General features: G+C 41.9%; 1 protein-coding gene and 1 pseudogene across 2 annotated transcripts; both read right to left on the bottom strand.

The window, feature by feature from the left end:
• LOC133044800 (dihydrodiol dehydrogenase 3-like) overlaps positions 1-14,655 on the bottom strand; it is a 49,936-nt pseudogene extending 35,281 nt beyond the window's left edge.
• Positions 6,749-11,514, bottom strand: LOC133044804 (dihydrodiol dehydrogenase 3-like). 2 transcript variants are annotated; one of them, XM_061126553.1, is made up of 4 exons: positions 11,438-11,514; positions 8,957-9,029; positions 8,420-8,542; positions 6,749-7,508 (listed from the first exon to the last, which is right to left on the bottom strand). In XM_061126553.1, the coding sequence occupies exons 2-4, from the start codon at positions 8,993-8,995 to the stop codon at positions 7,392-7,394; spliced, it is 279 nt and encodes a 92-aa protein (XP_060982536.1). In that variant the 5' UTR covers positions 8,996-9,029; positions 11,438-11,514; the 3' UTR covers positions 6,749-7,391. The 2 variants fall into 2 exon arrangements, with proteins under 2 accessions (XP_060982536.1, XP_060982538.1); XM_061126555.1 differs by having other exon boundaries at positions 11,426-11,493.
• Positions 14,656-16,418: the final 1,763 nt, after the last annotated feature.

The raw sequence follows: 16,418 nt of genomic DNA, 5'->3' as shown, positions 1-16,418 counted from the left end.
TTCAATCTTTGTTTCCAGGCTATTTATCTGTAACTCCATTTTGTTTTCAAGATTTTGGATCATTTTTATTATCATTATTCTAAATTCTTTTTCAGGTAGATTCCCTATCTCCTCCTCTTTTGTTTGACTTGGTGGGCATTTTTCATGTTCCTTTACCTGTTGGGTATTTCTTTGCCTTTTCATCTTGTTTAGATTGCTGTGTCTGGAGTGGGCTTTCTGTATTCTGGAGGTCTGTGGTTCCTTTTTATTGTGGAGGATTTATCCAGTGGGTGGGGTTAGACGATTGGCTTGTCAAGGTTTCCTGGTTAGGGAAGCTTGCGTCAGTGTTCTGGTGCGTGGAACTTGATTTCTTCTCTTTGGAGAGCAATGGAGTGCCTAGTAATGAGTTTTGAGATGGGTCTATGTGTTAGGTGTGACCTTGGGCAGCCTGTATGTTGATGTTCAGGGCTATGTTCCTGTGTTGCTGGAGAATTTCCGTGGTATGTCTTGCTCTAAAACTTATTGGCTCTTGGGTGGTGGTTGGTTTCAGTGTAGGTATGAAGGCTTTTGGACAGTCACTTATTACTTAAAGTTCCATGTAGTCAGGAGTTTTCTGGTGTTCTTAGGTTTTGGGCTTAAGTTTCCTGCCTCTGGATTTCAGTTTTATTCTTCCTGTAGTCTCAGGACTTCTCCAACTATACAGCACTGATAATAAAACTTCTAGGTTAATGGCGAAAAGATTCTCCCCTGTTAGGGACGCCCAGAGAGGTTCACAGAGTTACATGAAGAGGAGAAAAGGGAGGAGGGTGATAGAGATGAGCAGGAGGAGAAAAAGGGGGACTCAAGAGGAGAGAGACAAATCTACGCAGCTGTCTGTTCCCAGAGTGTTCTCCGTATCTCAGACACCTACAAAGATTCACAGAATTGGATTGGGAAGAGAAGGGGAAAGGAGGAAATAGAGGTGTCCTGAGGTAGAAAACAGAGAGTCAAGATTGGGAGAGAATAATCTTCGGTTTAAAAATAGGGCTTCTCTTCCTTTTTTTTTTTTGTAAGGTTATAGTGTATTGAAAAAGAAAATTAAGGAGTAGTAGAGGAGTGAGTACTAGAGGACTTCAAAAGAAATAAGAGAAAAAGAAAAATAGAAAAAAGAGAAAAAGGAAAGAAAACAAAAGAAGAAAAAAGAAAAAAAGCAAAAAAAAAAAGAAAGAGAAAAAAAATTTTTTTTTCCTAATTAAAAAAATCGTAAAAATCTATAAAAATGAAAGTGAAGGAGTAATGGGGGAGTAATAGGGAATTTTAAAGGAAAATAAAAGAGAGAAAAGAAAATAGAAAAAAAAAATTTTTTTTTTCTTCCTTACTTAGAAAAAAAAAAAAAAAAGTAAAAATATATCTAGGAATTTCTCTGGAGCTGTTGCGGTCAGTGTGGGTTCAGCTCAGTTTCAGATAGCTCCTCGTTCCAGCTTACACTTCTCGATATCTATAGGGCCCTTCCGGTGTAGTCCGTGTTTTCTACAGGGATTTTAATCTCTTGCACCAGTCCCTTCTGAAGCGGTTCCCTTTGTTTATTTGGCTTGTTTGCCGGTCTCTTCAGAGACTCATTTCCGCCCTGACACAGGCGGGCGGAGGTGGACTCTTATTTAGGTAGCTAGTTCCGTCGCTCTGCGGGGCGGGGCTGGCACTGCCGGGAGGGGCTGACGCTGCTTTCTCCGTCTGCGCTGCTCAGGCTCCCGGCTGTTCTATATGGAGCGCGCCCCGCGCTGTGCCAGGTTCCAGCCCTCGGGTGTTCCACAAAAGCGCGGAACGAAAAGCTGCGCCTGCTCTCAGTGCCTTCCCCGTCAGAGCGGTCCAGGCAGTGAGGGGCTTGGTGGGCGCACTCTCCCCAGGTGTGGCGCGCCCACTCCCTTCCACGGACCCAGTCTCAGTTTCTGCTGGCGCCAGTCGGGTGCGCGCGCCTTCTGCCCTCCGGGTCCCCAGCCCCAGTCCCCGCCCGCGCCGGTCGGGTGCCTGCGCCCTGTGTCTCGCCGCGACCTTCCCCTCCCCCCTGCCTCCTGTCTCCGCGGGGCTGGGCCGGTCCGTAGCCTGCGAGCTCTTCTCTGGACTTTCTCGGTCCCTTTGTTCTGCGAACGGCCGGCAGTGTGTTCCGGCCGGTTAATTCTCTCTCTCTCTTTTGGTCTCCCACAGTTCAAGTTGGCAACTCACAGAAGCTCCCTCCGATTGTCCTCAGGGCACTCAGGCCCGGAACCTACCCCAAGCAATGCCGCCTAAGACTCCCTTCCTGGGACGGATCTCCGTCCTTAGCTCTTTTGTCTCACTTTTTATCTTTATATTTTGTCCTACCTCCTTTTGAAGACAATGGGCTGCTTTTCTGGGCGCCTGATGACCTCAGCTAGCGATCAGAAGTTATTTTGTGAAGTTTGTTCTGCATTCAGTTATTCTTTTGATGAATTTGTAGGAGAGAAAGTGGTCTCCCCGTCCTACTCCTCCGCCATCTTGGCTCCTCCCTAGAGGTTAGACTCTTAAAAATACAATATTAAAAACAAATGCAAAAACACAAAAAATTTTAGAAATATTTTTGAAGTTTAGTTTAAAAATATGGTTTCTTTTTTTTTGCAAGGTTATAGTGAAATGAAAATGAAAATTAAGGAGTAATAGAGAAGTAATAGAGGACTTTAAAAGAAAATAAGAGAAAAAAATAAAACAGGAAAAAAAATTTTCCTAATTAAAAAAATAGTAAAAAAAAAAAAAATTAAAAAAATAGTAAAAATATATGAAAATGAAAACGAAAGTTAAGGAGTAATGCGGGAGCAATAGGGAATTTTATAAGAAAATACAAGAGAAAAAATAAAAAAAGAAAAGAAAAATTTTTTTAAAAAAAAGTAAAAATATATCTAGGAATTTCTCTGGAGCTGTTGTGGTCAGTGTGGGTTCGGTTCAGTTTCAGATAGCTCCTCATTCCAGCTTACAATTCTCGATACCTATAGGCCCCTTCCAGTGTAGTCGGTGTTATCTACAGGGATTTTAATCTGTTGCACAGGTCCCTTCTGAAGCGGTTCCCTTTGTTTATTTGGCTTCTGTTTGCAGGTCTCTTCAGTGTCTAATTTCCACCCTGACACAGGCAGGCAGAGGTGGTCTCTTGTTTAGGTTCGCTGGTTCAGTCATGCTGCGGGGAGGGAGGGGTGCTGCAGACAGATATCGCTGTGTGTGGGTAGCACTCACAATGCTCCAGCCACACTGGGTTTGCCCCTGCTCACGGGTGTGTGCTCTCCCCGTCTACACTGCTCAGGCCCCCGGCTGCTCTATATGGAGCGGGCCCTGTGTTGCATGCGGTTCCTGTTTTCGGGTATTCCACCAAAGCGCGGACTCGGTTGGGCCTGAGTTTTGTGCCTTCACCGTCCTGAGCAGCTCAGGCCACCAGGAGCTTGACGAGCGCACTCTCCCCTGGTGCGGTGCGCCTTCTCCCCTCCACGGTCCCAGCCTCAGTTTCCCCGCGCACCAGTTGGGTGCGTGTAGCTTGTGTCTATTCTCGGGAGCTGGCCTCTAGCCGCGACCCTCCCTGCGGATGTCGACCGTCCAGAATCTTGGGAAGTCTTTGGTTAGAAACTGGAGGCTTGTTTGCAGTTTGGTAGGGGGTGCCGTCTCTGGGGCTGAGTTTGCCCCTTTCCCCTCCCCCCTGCCTCCTGCCTCCGGCGGGGATGGGCCGGTCCACAGGAGGCTAAGCTGTTCTCTGGAATTGCTCAGTCCCTTTGTTCTACAAATGGCTGGCAGTGTGTTCAGGCCAGTTAATTTTCTCTCTCTCTCTTGCTATCCCACAGTTTAAGTTGCTATCTCATGTTCACTCCCTCCAATTGCCCTCAGGGCATTCGGGTCCTGTCCTTACCCTAAGCAATGCCGCGTGCTCCTCTCCATTCCGCCCCCACTTGCTGGTGGCGGATGCAGGCATCTGGGGTACTTTGCTGTTGGGAGTTGCTTTTAGGCATGTAATATGTGAGTTTTATTTATCTTTTCCTCCCAGTTAGGTTGCCCTCCAAGATTCGAAAACTTCCCCCAGACCCGCCTGTGACAGGGTTTCCTGGTGTTTGGAAACTTCCTCTATTATGACTCCCTTCCTGGGACGGATCTCCGTCCCTAGCTCTTTTGTCTCTCTTTTTATCTTTTATATTTTGTCCTACCTCCTTTCGAAGACGATGGGCTGCTTTTCTGGGCACCTGATATCTTCTGCTAGCGGTCAGAAGTTGTTTTGTGAAGCTTGCTCAGCATTCAAATGTTCTTTTGATGAATTTGTAGGGGAGAAAGTGGTCTCCCCATCCTATTCCTCCACCATCTTGGCTCCTCCTCTGTGCATCCATTTTCATATTATCTTAGATATCATTTCCAGCTAGATTACAGGACCAAATTTAAATGGAAACACAGAAACAGTTGATCAGGGGACAATTTCTGTTCCCCTTGACTTGGCCTGACCTACAACCTGCATTGAACAGTGATATTTCCCAGAAGAAGAGATGACCCAGATCTGAGCCCAGACAGGAAGAGGACTATTTCCCTAATCACTGACTTGGGATCATAGCACTGTGCTGAGATGAAGACCAGGTTAGTTGTCCCAGTCTAGTCAAATATTCATAAAAACTATACAGAGAAGGGTGGAGGCTCCTCTGACAGGAGCCTCGTCCACCTGCTAAAGCAGAACTGCCCAGCTGCTCAGCATTGAACTGCAAAAGCACAGGAGAGCCCAGCCTAGAGGACGACAGCTTAGCTGAATGCAGATTGATTGTCAAACCACAGAATCAAGAGAAGTATAAATCATCTCTGCATTAAATCCTGAAACTGGGGAGTTTCCATACAGTTATGACTATAGGTACAATAATGGTCTCCTACACAGAAAACAAAGTATAGAAAACAGAGCAAAAATGGACAAAGTCTTGAAGAGAAACTTTACAAAAACAGAAAATCAAGATGATTAAATGTATGAAGATGAAATCTTATTAGTATTCAGGGAAAGGCAAAACAAAAACACAATGGTTTGAAAGTTAATGATCACTGCCATAATTTTTCTGCCCTCATATTCACATGTTGATGCTGTTAGAAATGAATCCTTTGAGAGATGATTACATCATTAAGGTGGAGCCCTCATGAACGAAATAGAACTGCCATATGAGCCAGCAATCCCACTTCTGGGCATACACACCGAGGAAACCAGATCTAAAAGAGAAACGTGCACCCCAATGTTCATCACAGCACTGTTTGTAATAGCCAGGATATGGAAGCAACCTATACACCCATCAGCAGATGAATGGATAAGGAAGCTATGGTACATATACACAACGGAATATTACTCAGCCATTAAAAAGAATTCATTTGAATCAGTTCTGATGAGATGGATGAAACTGGAGCCCATTATGCAGAGTGAAGTAATCCAGAAAGATAAACACCAATACAGTATACTAATGCATATATATGGAATTTTAAAAGATGGTAATCATAAGCCTATATGCAAAACAGAAAAAAGAGACACAGATGTATAGAACAGACTTTTGGACTCTGTGGGAGAAGGCGAGGGTGGGATGTTCTGAGAGAATAGCATTAAAACAAGTATACTATCAAGTGTGAAACAGATCACCAGCCCAGGTTGGATGCATTAGACAAGTGCTCAGGGCTGGTGCACTGGAAAGATCCAGAGGGATGGAATGGGGAGGGAGGTGGGAGGGGAATCGGGATGGGGAACACATGTAAATCCATGGCTGATTCACGTCAATGTATGGCAAAAACCACTACAATATTGTAAAGTAATTAGCCTCCAACTAATAAAAATAAATGAAAAAAATTAAAAAATAAACAACATCATATTCATATAATAGAATTGGGGGAGCTCTTTGCTCCCTTCCACCATGTTAAGATACAAGGTGTAACCTGTGAATTGGAGGAGCAGCCTCACCTGACCACACAGGCACTCTGATCTCAGATCTCCTGCTTCAGAATGTGAGAAACAAATTCCAGTTTTTTTTCCTCAGCCACTCAACCTATGGTGTTTTATTAGAGCAGTTCAAACAGTATATATATATTAAAAAAAAACACATAATACAACTACATAATTGAGAATGAAGAAAATAAGATGTCATTCGCATAAAATGACAGAATACATTGCAAAGGTAATGCTCAAGCTAAAATCTCCATTCTCTGTCCAACCATAACGCTCTTCAGCCATAATGCCTCTCCTATTTCCACAGCAGGAGGAGAAAACTACCAGGCATTCACACACAGGGAAAGATCAGGTAACTCGTTTTGACCCAAAGGTAGTCTGAGGGCTGGACAAAGAATGACCCTCATGAAAGATATTCCCTAGGAGCCCTCGCCCACAGCCCCACTCGTCATCACCTGCATGTTCTCTTTGATCCACTCCTTGTTGTTACCCTTGGCCAGAACCAAAACCCCACGTTGTATCTGGTAGTGAAGGGCAACCAGAGCTGGGGTTTTCTTGTGTTTTGGGGCAATGGCAGAGAGAACTAATCCTCCAAGAGAACGGGGTGGTTCAGGTTCACCCTGGAAGGAAATTCAGAAATGCTGAGGAGCTGAGACTAAATACTCAGTTTCTGAATATTTTCCCAAACAGAACAAGTGAACAAGAGGTTCACTCTAGACCAGGGCTTCTCAAAGTATAGTTCATTGACCAGCATCATCACTATCAACTGGGATCGTGTAAGAAATACAAATTCCATGGCTGAGCTGAGAACAAACTGAATCAGAACCTCAACTGTGTCACCTCCTACTCTGTGTTTACAAAGATCTGCAGGTGATTCAGAGGCAATATTGAGTTGAGACCAGGACTGCCAAACTCATGGATTTTTTTCCTTTAATTTTCAGGGGTGTTTTTTCTTAAATAATCAAGGGCATGAATAGAGAAGTAGAAGGAAAGACACAGAATTGTTTGTAAATTTCAAATTTTTCTAAGGTATTGTAAAAATTGAGAGGTATCAAAATAAGAGACATTTATTTCATCATTATTATACTATACATGCTTACAAAAATGGTTCAAATTGAACTTTTTTTCAATCGTGATAGAAACCTAGGAGTTAAATACTATTATCTCAACTTTAGACATAAGGTAAGTGAACCTTGGAACACCTATTTTGAAAAATGTGTTCATTAGTTAGTAAGTAAATCATGACATAAGCTTGTGTTGCTGGTCTTAACTGGGGGATTATATATAGATTATAATGCAGATATTTGTTATTCATGAGTAGACAAGCTAATACAATCTAGAAAAATTGGCTGGGTGATGGGAAGATAAAAGAGAAGAATTCGTTCCATTACTCCTCTCTCTCCCCTCTGCCTATGAGAGTTATCTGAGTATTGTATGATTTAAACTATCTCATCAAAAATTGAATTTTACATAAACTCCCTGTTGCTTTCATTAGAGTTCAATACCATCCTTTTACTCCTTGGGATCCCAGAGCACTATAGGCAACAAGAACAATATCATGTGACTTGCAGAAATCCAACAGTTTCCTCTGACTGAGATAAGGGTGACATTCCACCTGTAGAAAACCAATAGAAAAGAGTGTCACATATTATGGAAATGTAATATTAAATGACAGAGAAAGGGGAAAAGTTTAAAAAATGATAAAGGAAAAACTATGACAGTAAATTGGAAATATTAATATCAACAGAGAAATAGAGAAAAGTTTGTATATACACTTAATTTATGATGGACATAGATGGAAGAACCAGTCCGAGATTGACTAACCAAAAGATGGGCTCTACTTTGAGTAGATATTCATGAGTAAAATTCATAGAGTGTTAGCATCATGATGAGCCTTTATTTTTTTTTTTCATTTATTTTTATTAGTTGGAGGCTAATTACTTTACAATATTGTAGTGGGTTTTGTCATACATTGACATGAATCAGCCATGGATTTACATGTATTCCTCATCCCGATGAGCCTTTAATGTCACCCTCTAACCTGAATGATTTTCACCATCTCCAACACATTTTTCTCAACTGTTCCCTGTTAAAGACATAAACACTGCAACACCAAGATTAAGGATACAGCCATCAGAACCCCACACAAACCCTTAACACCATCTCAGCTGATTTGCCTCTTTATCAATTTATTTCCCATTCCACATTTTCATGGTTTTCCTTCCTGTACAAAGTTCACTCCAGGGCACTTTCACCCTGTCATCTGGCCATCCTTTCATCTCGGGGAAATACCTCCTTCCTCTACTTCTGGGTTCTACCAGGAAGATCTCTGCACTTTTCTGCCCAGATATACAGACAGAGATACCATTTTGGATTTTATACACACCATCCAGACAGGAACTCAGCTGTTTAGAATCTTCTGTCCACAATGGTCAGATGAACAGGGGGGGAGGACAGACAGACATCAGGCTCCAGGGCAAGAAGGAGGTTCTGAAGTGCAGGAGGGAGTGGAGCTGAGCTGCTCACCTGGTTGCAGACAGGCTTGTACTTGAGCCCTGGCTTGTTCAGGATCTTCTCCAGCTGCTTGTGGTTGAAGCTGGACACCCCGATGGATTTGGCCAGCCCTGTGTCCTTACACTTCTCCAGGGCCTGGGAGGGAGGGGTGGTGAATAGTCACTTGGAATGGGCAATAGAACAAGAATAAAAGCTGAAAAAATATCTGTAAAAAGTGTCATCCATCAAGAATTAGCATCTATTATCAAGGAGGAAAGAGGGGAAGAAGACATGATATAAAAAGAAATATTGTCTGCTCCTTGAACCCTGGAGAAGACATATCACACAGAAGGAAAGAGATGCCTGTCTGCATTGTCCCATATTCTCCTCCTCCATTCCTCTCTGTAAACATTTCAGCAATGGTTTCCTCCCCACAAACCCAGCATCCCAGCCCTTAGATTTAGGATCTGCTGAGTCTGATGGTCCATGGCCCATTCTCACAGGTGGAAGAAGTGAAGGAGGTTCCCCCTGTCCTGGCTCCTCCCTGGTCTCTCTACTCCTCATACTCACCTCCCATGTGCGACAGAAATCCACTGAGTCAGCTATCATTTTCCATTTTCACCTTTTGGGTATAATTCCTCCCCTGGTTACAATAAAAGCAGTCATTTTAGAGATGTCACAAAATAATTTCTCCACAGTCAGCAAGGCTGCCTGGCACCAGGGATTAAAACTGCATGAGGTAGGTTTACAACTTTCTAGATATTAGATAATATTTGCAAAATGATTTGTGTATATAAGCAATGTCTTTAGGAGGGAGACTTATTCTAATATCTTACATTTAATGTATGTTGTAATAAGTACTATTTTTCCAGGTCTTAAAAGGGACTTCCTGTGACTTCTGTGAATTTTGTCTGTTCTTGTACTCACCTGTTTCCAAATGCCTCTATGAGCTGGGAATGGCAGTAAGTTACATGGCTTTATTTCCAGAATAAAATTTGCTATCTTGACCTGGTCTAGATAATCAGACTTTCTTTTCCCTCTGAGCATCAGGTGCCCTAGGACAGGCACATGAACCAACAAGGCTCTCATTAGGTTGACAAGGAATATGGAAGACCCAGAAATATATTCATGACCATGAGCCTTGAACTTCTCCAAGGTCAAATTTCCCACCAATGGAAAATGTTCAGTAAAAATAAAGTAAACCATGAGTAGTGCCTTATCAGGGATAGGAAAAGGAGACACATCTGTAGAGTACTGCAACCATCATTTCTGTCTGTGGCTGGAACTTGCCATCTATATAGACCACTAAGCTATTTTGCATTGGGTGGTTTGAGTTGATTTCTGTGACTTGAAATCAAGTGTTCTAAGTAAACCTTTCTTAATGGATAAGTGCAGTCTGCAGCCACATATGAAGACAGGGGAGAGTGGAAGAAAGTTTTCCCAAGTCCCTGTATAGGTACGAGGCTTAGACACATCCAGAAGGAGAACCACCAAATACGCTCAACTTGAAAGGGTGAAAGACAAGATAAACACATCATGTTCAATGTAAGGCAGTGTCATGCTCACCACGGATGCATCAAACTCTTGGTTCATGAAATCCATCCATTCACATCCATACGTAACGACTGGAAAAATCATAGCTTTGACTATATGGACCTTTGTCCACAAGCCAGTGTCTCTGCTTTTTAAGATGATGTCTAGGTTTCTCATAGCTTTTCTCCTGAAGAGTAATTGCCTTTTAATTTCCTGGCTACAGTCACTGTCCACAATGATTTGGAGTCCAAGAAAATAAAGTCTGCCACTGCTTCCATTTCTCCCCCATTTATTTGCCATGAAGTAATGGGACTAGTTGATATGATCTTAGTTTTTTGAATGATTAATTTTAAGTCAGCTTTTCACTACCTCTTTCACCTTCATCAAGAGGTTCTCTAGTTCCTCTTCCCTTCTGCCATTAGGGTGGCGTCATCTCCATTCTGAGGTTATTGATCTTTCTCCCAGCTTGAGCTTGATTCAAGTTTGAGCCTCAACCAGTCCACCATTTCCCATGATTATTCGTACCAATGTAAGTATCCACTCTTAATGAATTACCAAAATCAACCTAGGTAACAGTTCCATCACCTCACACACCTAACTTTATTGGGTGTTTGTAGGAAGACATAAGATCTAGTCTACAAAACTAAAGATATATCCCATTATTTCTAAGTATAGTCACAGTGCTTTACATCAGGTCTCCATGAATATTCATCTTATAACTGATGGTTTGTACTCTTGACCAACAACTAACCATTTTTCCCAGGCTTGACACCAGCTTCTGGGCACCACACCTCTATTCTCTGCCTTTATGAGTTCTACTTTTTTAGATTCTAGCTACAAGGAGATTATGCAGTATTTGTCTTCCTATTTCTGGCTTGTTTTGCTTGTCTTAAAGTCTCACCATCCATCTGTGAGGTTGCAAATGGCAAGATTAGCTTCATTTTAATGCTGAATAATATTCCATTTCTTTTTATATAATTCAGAATCTTTCCCATTTCAAAGTGTTAAAGTGTTAGTTATTCAGTCATATCCAAGTCTTTGTGACCACATGGATTGTAGCCCATCAGGCTCCTCTGTCCACGGGATTCTCCACAAGAATACTGGAGTGGGTTGCCATTTCCTTCTCCAGGGGATCTTCCCGAGCCAGGGATCAAACTCAGATCATCCACATTGCAGGAAGATTCTTTAAAATTTGAACTACCCAGGGAAGCCCAAGAAAACATTATAAAACCTGGCCAGTAAGGTAGTAACTTTTGCCTTCAAATGACAGTATATTTTCTCTGAGAATAAATTTCCAAGCAGAAACAAAAATATAAGGCAAAACACAGCTGGAGTGTTTCTTGCCTGCCATTTAGCAGGCACTCCACAGTATAAAAGCAATTCATTCCCATTATTTTTCATTCACCTCATCTACAGGACCTCCCACCTCAAATACTTCTCTGTGTCATGGCTTTTTGGAAGGAGGAAAGAGTTCTGGAATTAATTAAATATACAGAAAAACCTCACCATTGCAATCACCTTCAAAGCAAAGCAGCTGACAGTATTCTTGACAGCTGAGTCTCACCTCTTCTGCCAAGCTGGGAAAGAGATGGAAACTGGAAGGAAACCCAGAGTAATCTGCAGGTGAGCACAGCTTCAGACCATGATGCAGAGTGAAGGCTGAATGCTTTCTCCTCTTTCATAGGAAATGGTTCTAGCCTGGTTGATGGAACCACGTGACTCTCCCAGAGTCACACAGGAGCTCAGGGCTTGACAACCCAAGTCCCTTCTGCTCATGTCACATCCACTGCTATTTATATCTCAACCCACATCCAGTACTGTTACCTCTGGAGGTGCATAGGTTCCAAATCCCAGGACAGGAATGAAGTGACCATCATTAAGCTTCACCTTCTGGCCTTTGGGATCCATTGTCTGTTGCTTCTCTGAGTAGGGAAACTGGGATTTTTTTTCTTCTCCCTTCAAATATTATTAATAACAAGAGTATAACACCTGAGATGCACTGTCCAGTGTTAGCAGAGACATTGTAGGAGAAGCATGATGAAACTTGTACCCATGGAGTCAGAGATGATTGAACACAGTTAACTTGTTTGATTCTTTTTATCAGCATAACTTCAAAAATTATATAATGATAAGATTGGGTGAGCAATTATTGACTATTAGTTAGACTAGAAACTTTCAACAACAATCTTTTTTAATTTTCTATTATGAGGCATAATCTCAATCAAACAGCAATTGAAAGAACTACCTTACAGTACAAACACACACACATATACAAATCACACAGTCTGAAAGTGTTTAATAGCATTTTTCAAAATGTTGCCCCTTAATAAAGAATCAAAACTTCATATATATGTGTTAGAATGCTGTAATGTTCTTTATCTTTCTGGCTTACTTCACTCTGTATAAGGGGCTCCAGCTTCATCCATCTCATTAGGACTGGTTCAAATGAATTCTTTTTAATGGCTGAGTAATATTCCATGGTGTATATGTACCACAGCTTCCTTGTCCATTCATCTGCTGATGGGCATCTAGGTTGCTTCCATGTCCTGATAAAGATAAAGAACATTACAGCATACTAACACATATATATGGAATTTAGAAAGATGGTAACGATAACCCTATATGCAAAACAGAAAAAGAGACACAGAAATACAGAACAGACTTTTGAACTCTCTGGGAGAAGGTGAGGGTGGGATGTTTTGAGAGGAATCGGGTGGAGAGGGAGGTGGGAGCAGGGATTGGGATGGGGAAGACATGTAAATCCATGGCTGATTCATATCAATGTATGACAAAACCCACTGAAATGTTGTGAAGTAATTAGCCTCCAACTAATAAAAAAATTAAAAATAAAATAAAATAAAAAACTCAATAGTCAAAAAAAAAAAAAAAGAATCACAACTTCAAATGAAAATAAATTTCCACTTTTACATTTCCCATAGCAAAATTATTATGCTTTACAGACCTGACTGGTGAAATCCTGAACAGAAAACGGAAAAGAGACATTTTGGCAAAGTGCTTATTGGAAGTTAATTATTAATAGCCTTAGGATACTATGTACAGTGTGCAAAGGGACTTTGAGTGTTGATTCCTTGTAGCTAGTTATATAACTTTTAGGGTACTCTCATAATGTCACTGATACACATTTTACATAATTTACTAACTGCTCCACATCATTCATAAATGAAAAACCTATAAACAAATTAAAAGGCAACAAATTTGGAAAGAGTAACAGAAATTGTGATGCACTGATACACAAGAACATTGTGAAGACAAAATTTAACATGTACAGTGATGTCAGCAAAATGGTGAGGTGGGAGGACTGAACTCTCCCATAGAAAGACAAGAAAAGAAAGAGAAATTAGCTGAAAAACTTCATAGGAGTTCTGGAAAACAGTCAAACACAGATTGACAGCAACAAAGTTAAAAAGCAATTAGGAAAAATCCAGAACAGAGTGGAAGGAAATTTCGTCATGTATTACTCACCTGTACCCTCCTCCTGCCTGGGGCAGTGCAGTCTTGATGAGCCCCCAGTTGCTTCCCTCAATCCAGAATGATAACAGAAAACCTTATGTGTGGTGTTTCAACCTACCTGAGGACTGTCTGGGAACTAGTGTCTGTTCCACTTAACTCTAAGGTTAAACTGAAGAGCGCCTGGAATGCCTATTGCAGCTGCAGGGGAACTATATATATATATATAGAGAGAGAGAGAGAGAGAGAGAGAGAGAGAGAGAAAGAGAGAGAGAGAGAGAGCGCCAAAGACGAAGAACAAGGGTGTAGACATATACTAGATCATGTATTAAAAGGGCCCTGAATAGAATGGGAATGTGGCTTTGGGGGACACAGTGCATTCAAAAACAGCCATAAATTCACCAGAATCAGACAGTCAGTCTTGGCCAGGTAAGATGCTGACTCAAAAATGAACTGAGCCACCCATAGCTTTCCTGTTGAGCTGATGCCAGGACTAGAAGCATGATGAGCTAACTAGTGAAAGTCATGACAAGGAACAAATCTACCAAGAGTAAGATTTTCCCTGGTATTTCAAGTACCAAACTGAATGCACACACACACAAACACAGAAAGGAACACACACACACACAGAGGAACACACATCCAGGAACACACACACACAGGAACACACACACACAGGAACACATACAAGAACACAACACTCAAAGGGACACACACACAGGAACACACACACACAGGGACACACATGCAGGAACACACACACACACACAGGACACACACACACACAGGGACACACACACACACACAGGAACACACACACACACAGGACACACACACACACAGGGACACACATACAGGAACACACACAGGAACACCCACGCATCTGGACGGGGCAGGGTGGCCATCACAGAGGGCCCCGAGGAGCAGGGTCTGGGGCTCTGATGGTGTGAAAGGGCTGCACCACATGCATGGCCACCCGCACCAGGGGCTACTCCTGCACACCTTCCTCCAGCTCTGCCACCCTCTGGGGCAAAGGTGCAGTGCAGGGGATGGGGGTGCATACTTACAAGGGGTGCACACTTACAACGAGTGGAACCAGTCTGGACCCAACCCTCAGAGTTCTGCTCCAGCGTCTTGGGACTCGCTTGGCCCAGTAGGGGGGGGACAGCCCCTGAGCACAGAAGCCTTTGCTCACACTGGGCTCTGGCTCTAGCCTGCCCTTCCCCCTCCCACCGAGGTGACAGTTGCCAACACAACCAGGGAAGGATTGACCTCTGACCTGCTCAGCACCAGCTCTACCCCAAAGCCTTGTGCACACAGACTCCACAGGGACGGGTCCACACAAGGACAGCCCTGCAAAACCAGGACAGGTAACTTTTTCACCTAACTTAATAGAAAAGGAGGAATCTAAGCAAAATGAGAAGAGAGAGGAATTTGCATCAAAGGTAACAATAAGGAAAAAAAACTTGAAAAGATCAGATATTGTGATAGAGATTAATAATTTACCAAAATAATTTACCAGAATACAGACTCATAAGAAGAATGCTACATTAACTAGGGAATAGAACATACTAACATTCATAGTGTAGGGGTTCCAGAAACAGAAGAGATGGAGAAGGGAGCCGAAAATGTAGGTGTGATGAAATTATGGCTAATAATTCCTTTTTTTTTTTTTTTCCCAGTGTGTTTTGTCATACGTTGATATGAATCAGGCATGGATTTACATGTATTCCCAATCCCGATCCCCCCTCCCACCTCCCTCTCCACCCGATTCCTCTGGGTCTTCCCAGTGCACCAGGCCAGAGCACTTGTCTCGTGCATCCCACCTGGGCTGGTGATCTGTTTCACCATAGATAGCATACATGCTGTTCTTTTGAAATATCCCACCCTCACATTCTCCCACAAAGTTCAAAAGTCTGTTCTGTATTTCTGTGTCTCTTTTTCTGTTCTGCATATAGGGTTATCGTTATCACCTTTCTAAATTCCATATACATGTGTCAGTATGCTGTAATGTTCTTTATCTTTCTGGCTTACTTCACTCTGTATAAGGGGCTCCAGCTTCATCCATCTCATTAGGACTGGTTCAAATGAATTCTTTTTAATGGCTGAGTAATATTCCATGGTGTATATGTACCACAGCTTCCTTGTCCATTCATCTGCTGATGGGCATCTAGGTTGCTTCCATGTCCTGATAAAGATAAAGAACATTACAGCATACTAACACATATATATGGAATTTAGAAAGATGGTAACGATAACCCTATATGCAAAACAGAAAAAGAGACACAGAAATACAGAACAGACTTTTGAACTCTCTGGGAGAAGGCGAGGGTGGGATGTTTCGAGAGGAATCGGGTGGAGAGGGAGGTGGGAGCAGGGATTGGGATGGGGAAGACATGTAAATCCATGGCTGATTCATATCAATGTATGACAAAACCCACTGAAATGTTGTGAAGTAATTAGCCTCCAACTAATAAAAAAATTAAAAATAAAATAAAATAAAAAACTCAATAGTCAAAAAAAAAAAGAATCAAAACTTCAAATGAAAATAAATTTCCACTTTTACATTTCCCATAGCAAAATTATTATGCTTTACAGACCTGACTGGTGAAATCCTGAACAGAAAACGGAAAAGAGACATTTTGGCAAAGTGCTTATTGGAAGTTAATTATTAATAGCCTTAGGATACTATGTACAGTGTGCAAAGGGACTTTGAGTGTTGATTCCTTGTAGCTAGTTATATAACTTTTAGGGTACTCTCATAATGTCACTGATACACATTTTACATAATTTACTAACTGCTCCACATCATTCATAAATGAAAAACCTATAAACAAATTAAAAGGCAACAAATTTGGAAAGAGTAACAGAAATTGTGATGCACTGATACACAAGAACATTGTGAAGACAAAATTTAACATGTACAGTGATGTCAGCAAAATGGTGAGGTGGGAGGACTGAACTCTCCCATAGAAAGACAAGAAAAGAAAGAGAAATTAGCTGAAAAACTTCATAGGAGTTCTGGAAAACA

Source organism: Dama dama, chromosome 23 (assembly GCF_033118175.1).
Source record: "Dama dama isolate Ldn47 chromosome 23, ASM3311817v1, whole genome shotgun sequence".
Taxonomy (NCBI): Eukaryota; Metazoa; Chordata; class Mammalia; order Artiodactyla; family Cervidae; genus Dama; species Dama dama.
The sequence above is the reverse complement of the archived record's forward strand: the minus strand, read 5'-3'. Positions and strand labels throughout refer to the sequence as shown.

Bases quoted from the DNA above. Each gene is read 5' to 3' on its own strand.
- LOC133044804 (XM_061126553.1), bottom strand. From the start codon at position 8,995: ATGATAGCTGACTCAGTGGATTTCTGTCGCACATGGGAG. The intron at 8,543-8,956 runs GTGAGTATGAGG...CCTCCCTCCCAG, and splicing joins ATTTCTGTCGCACATGGGAG to GCCCTGGAGAAGTGTAAGGA. The intron at 7,509-8,419 runs GTGAGCAGCTCA...GGTTTTCTACAG, and splicing joins ACAAGCCTGTCTGCAACCAG to GTGGAATGTCACCCTTATCT.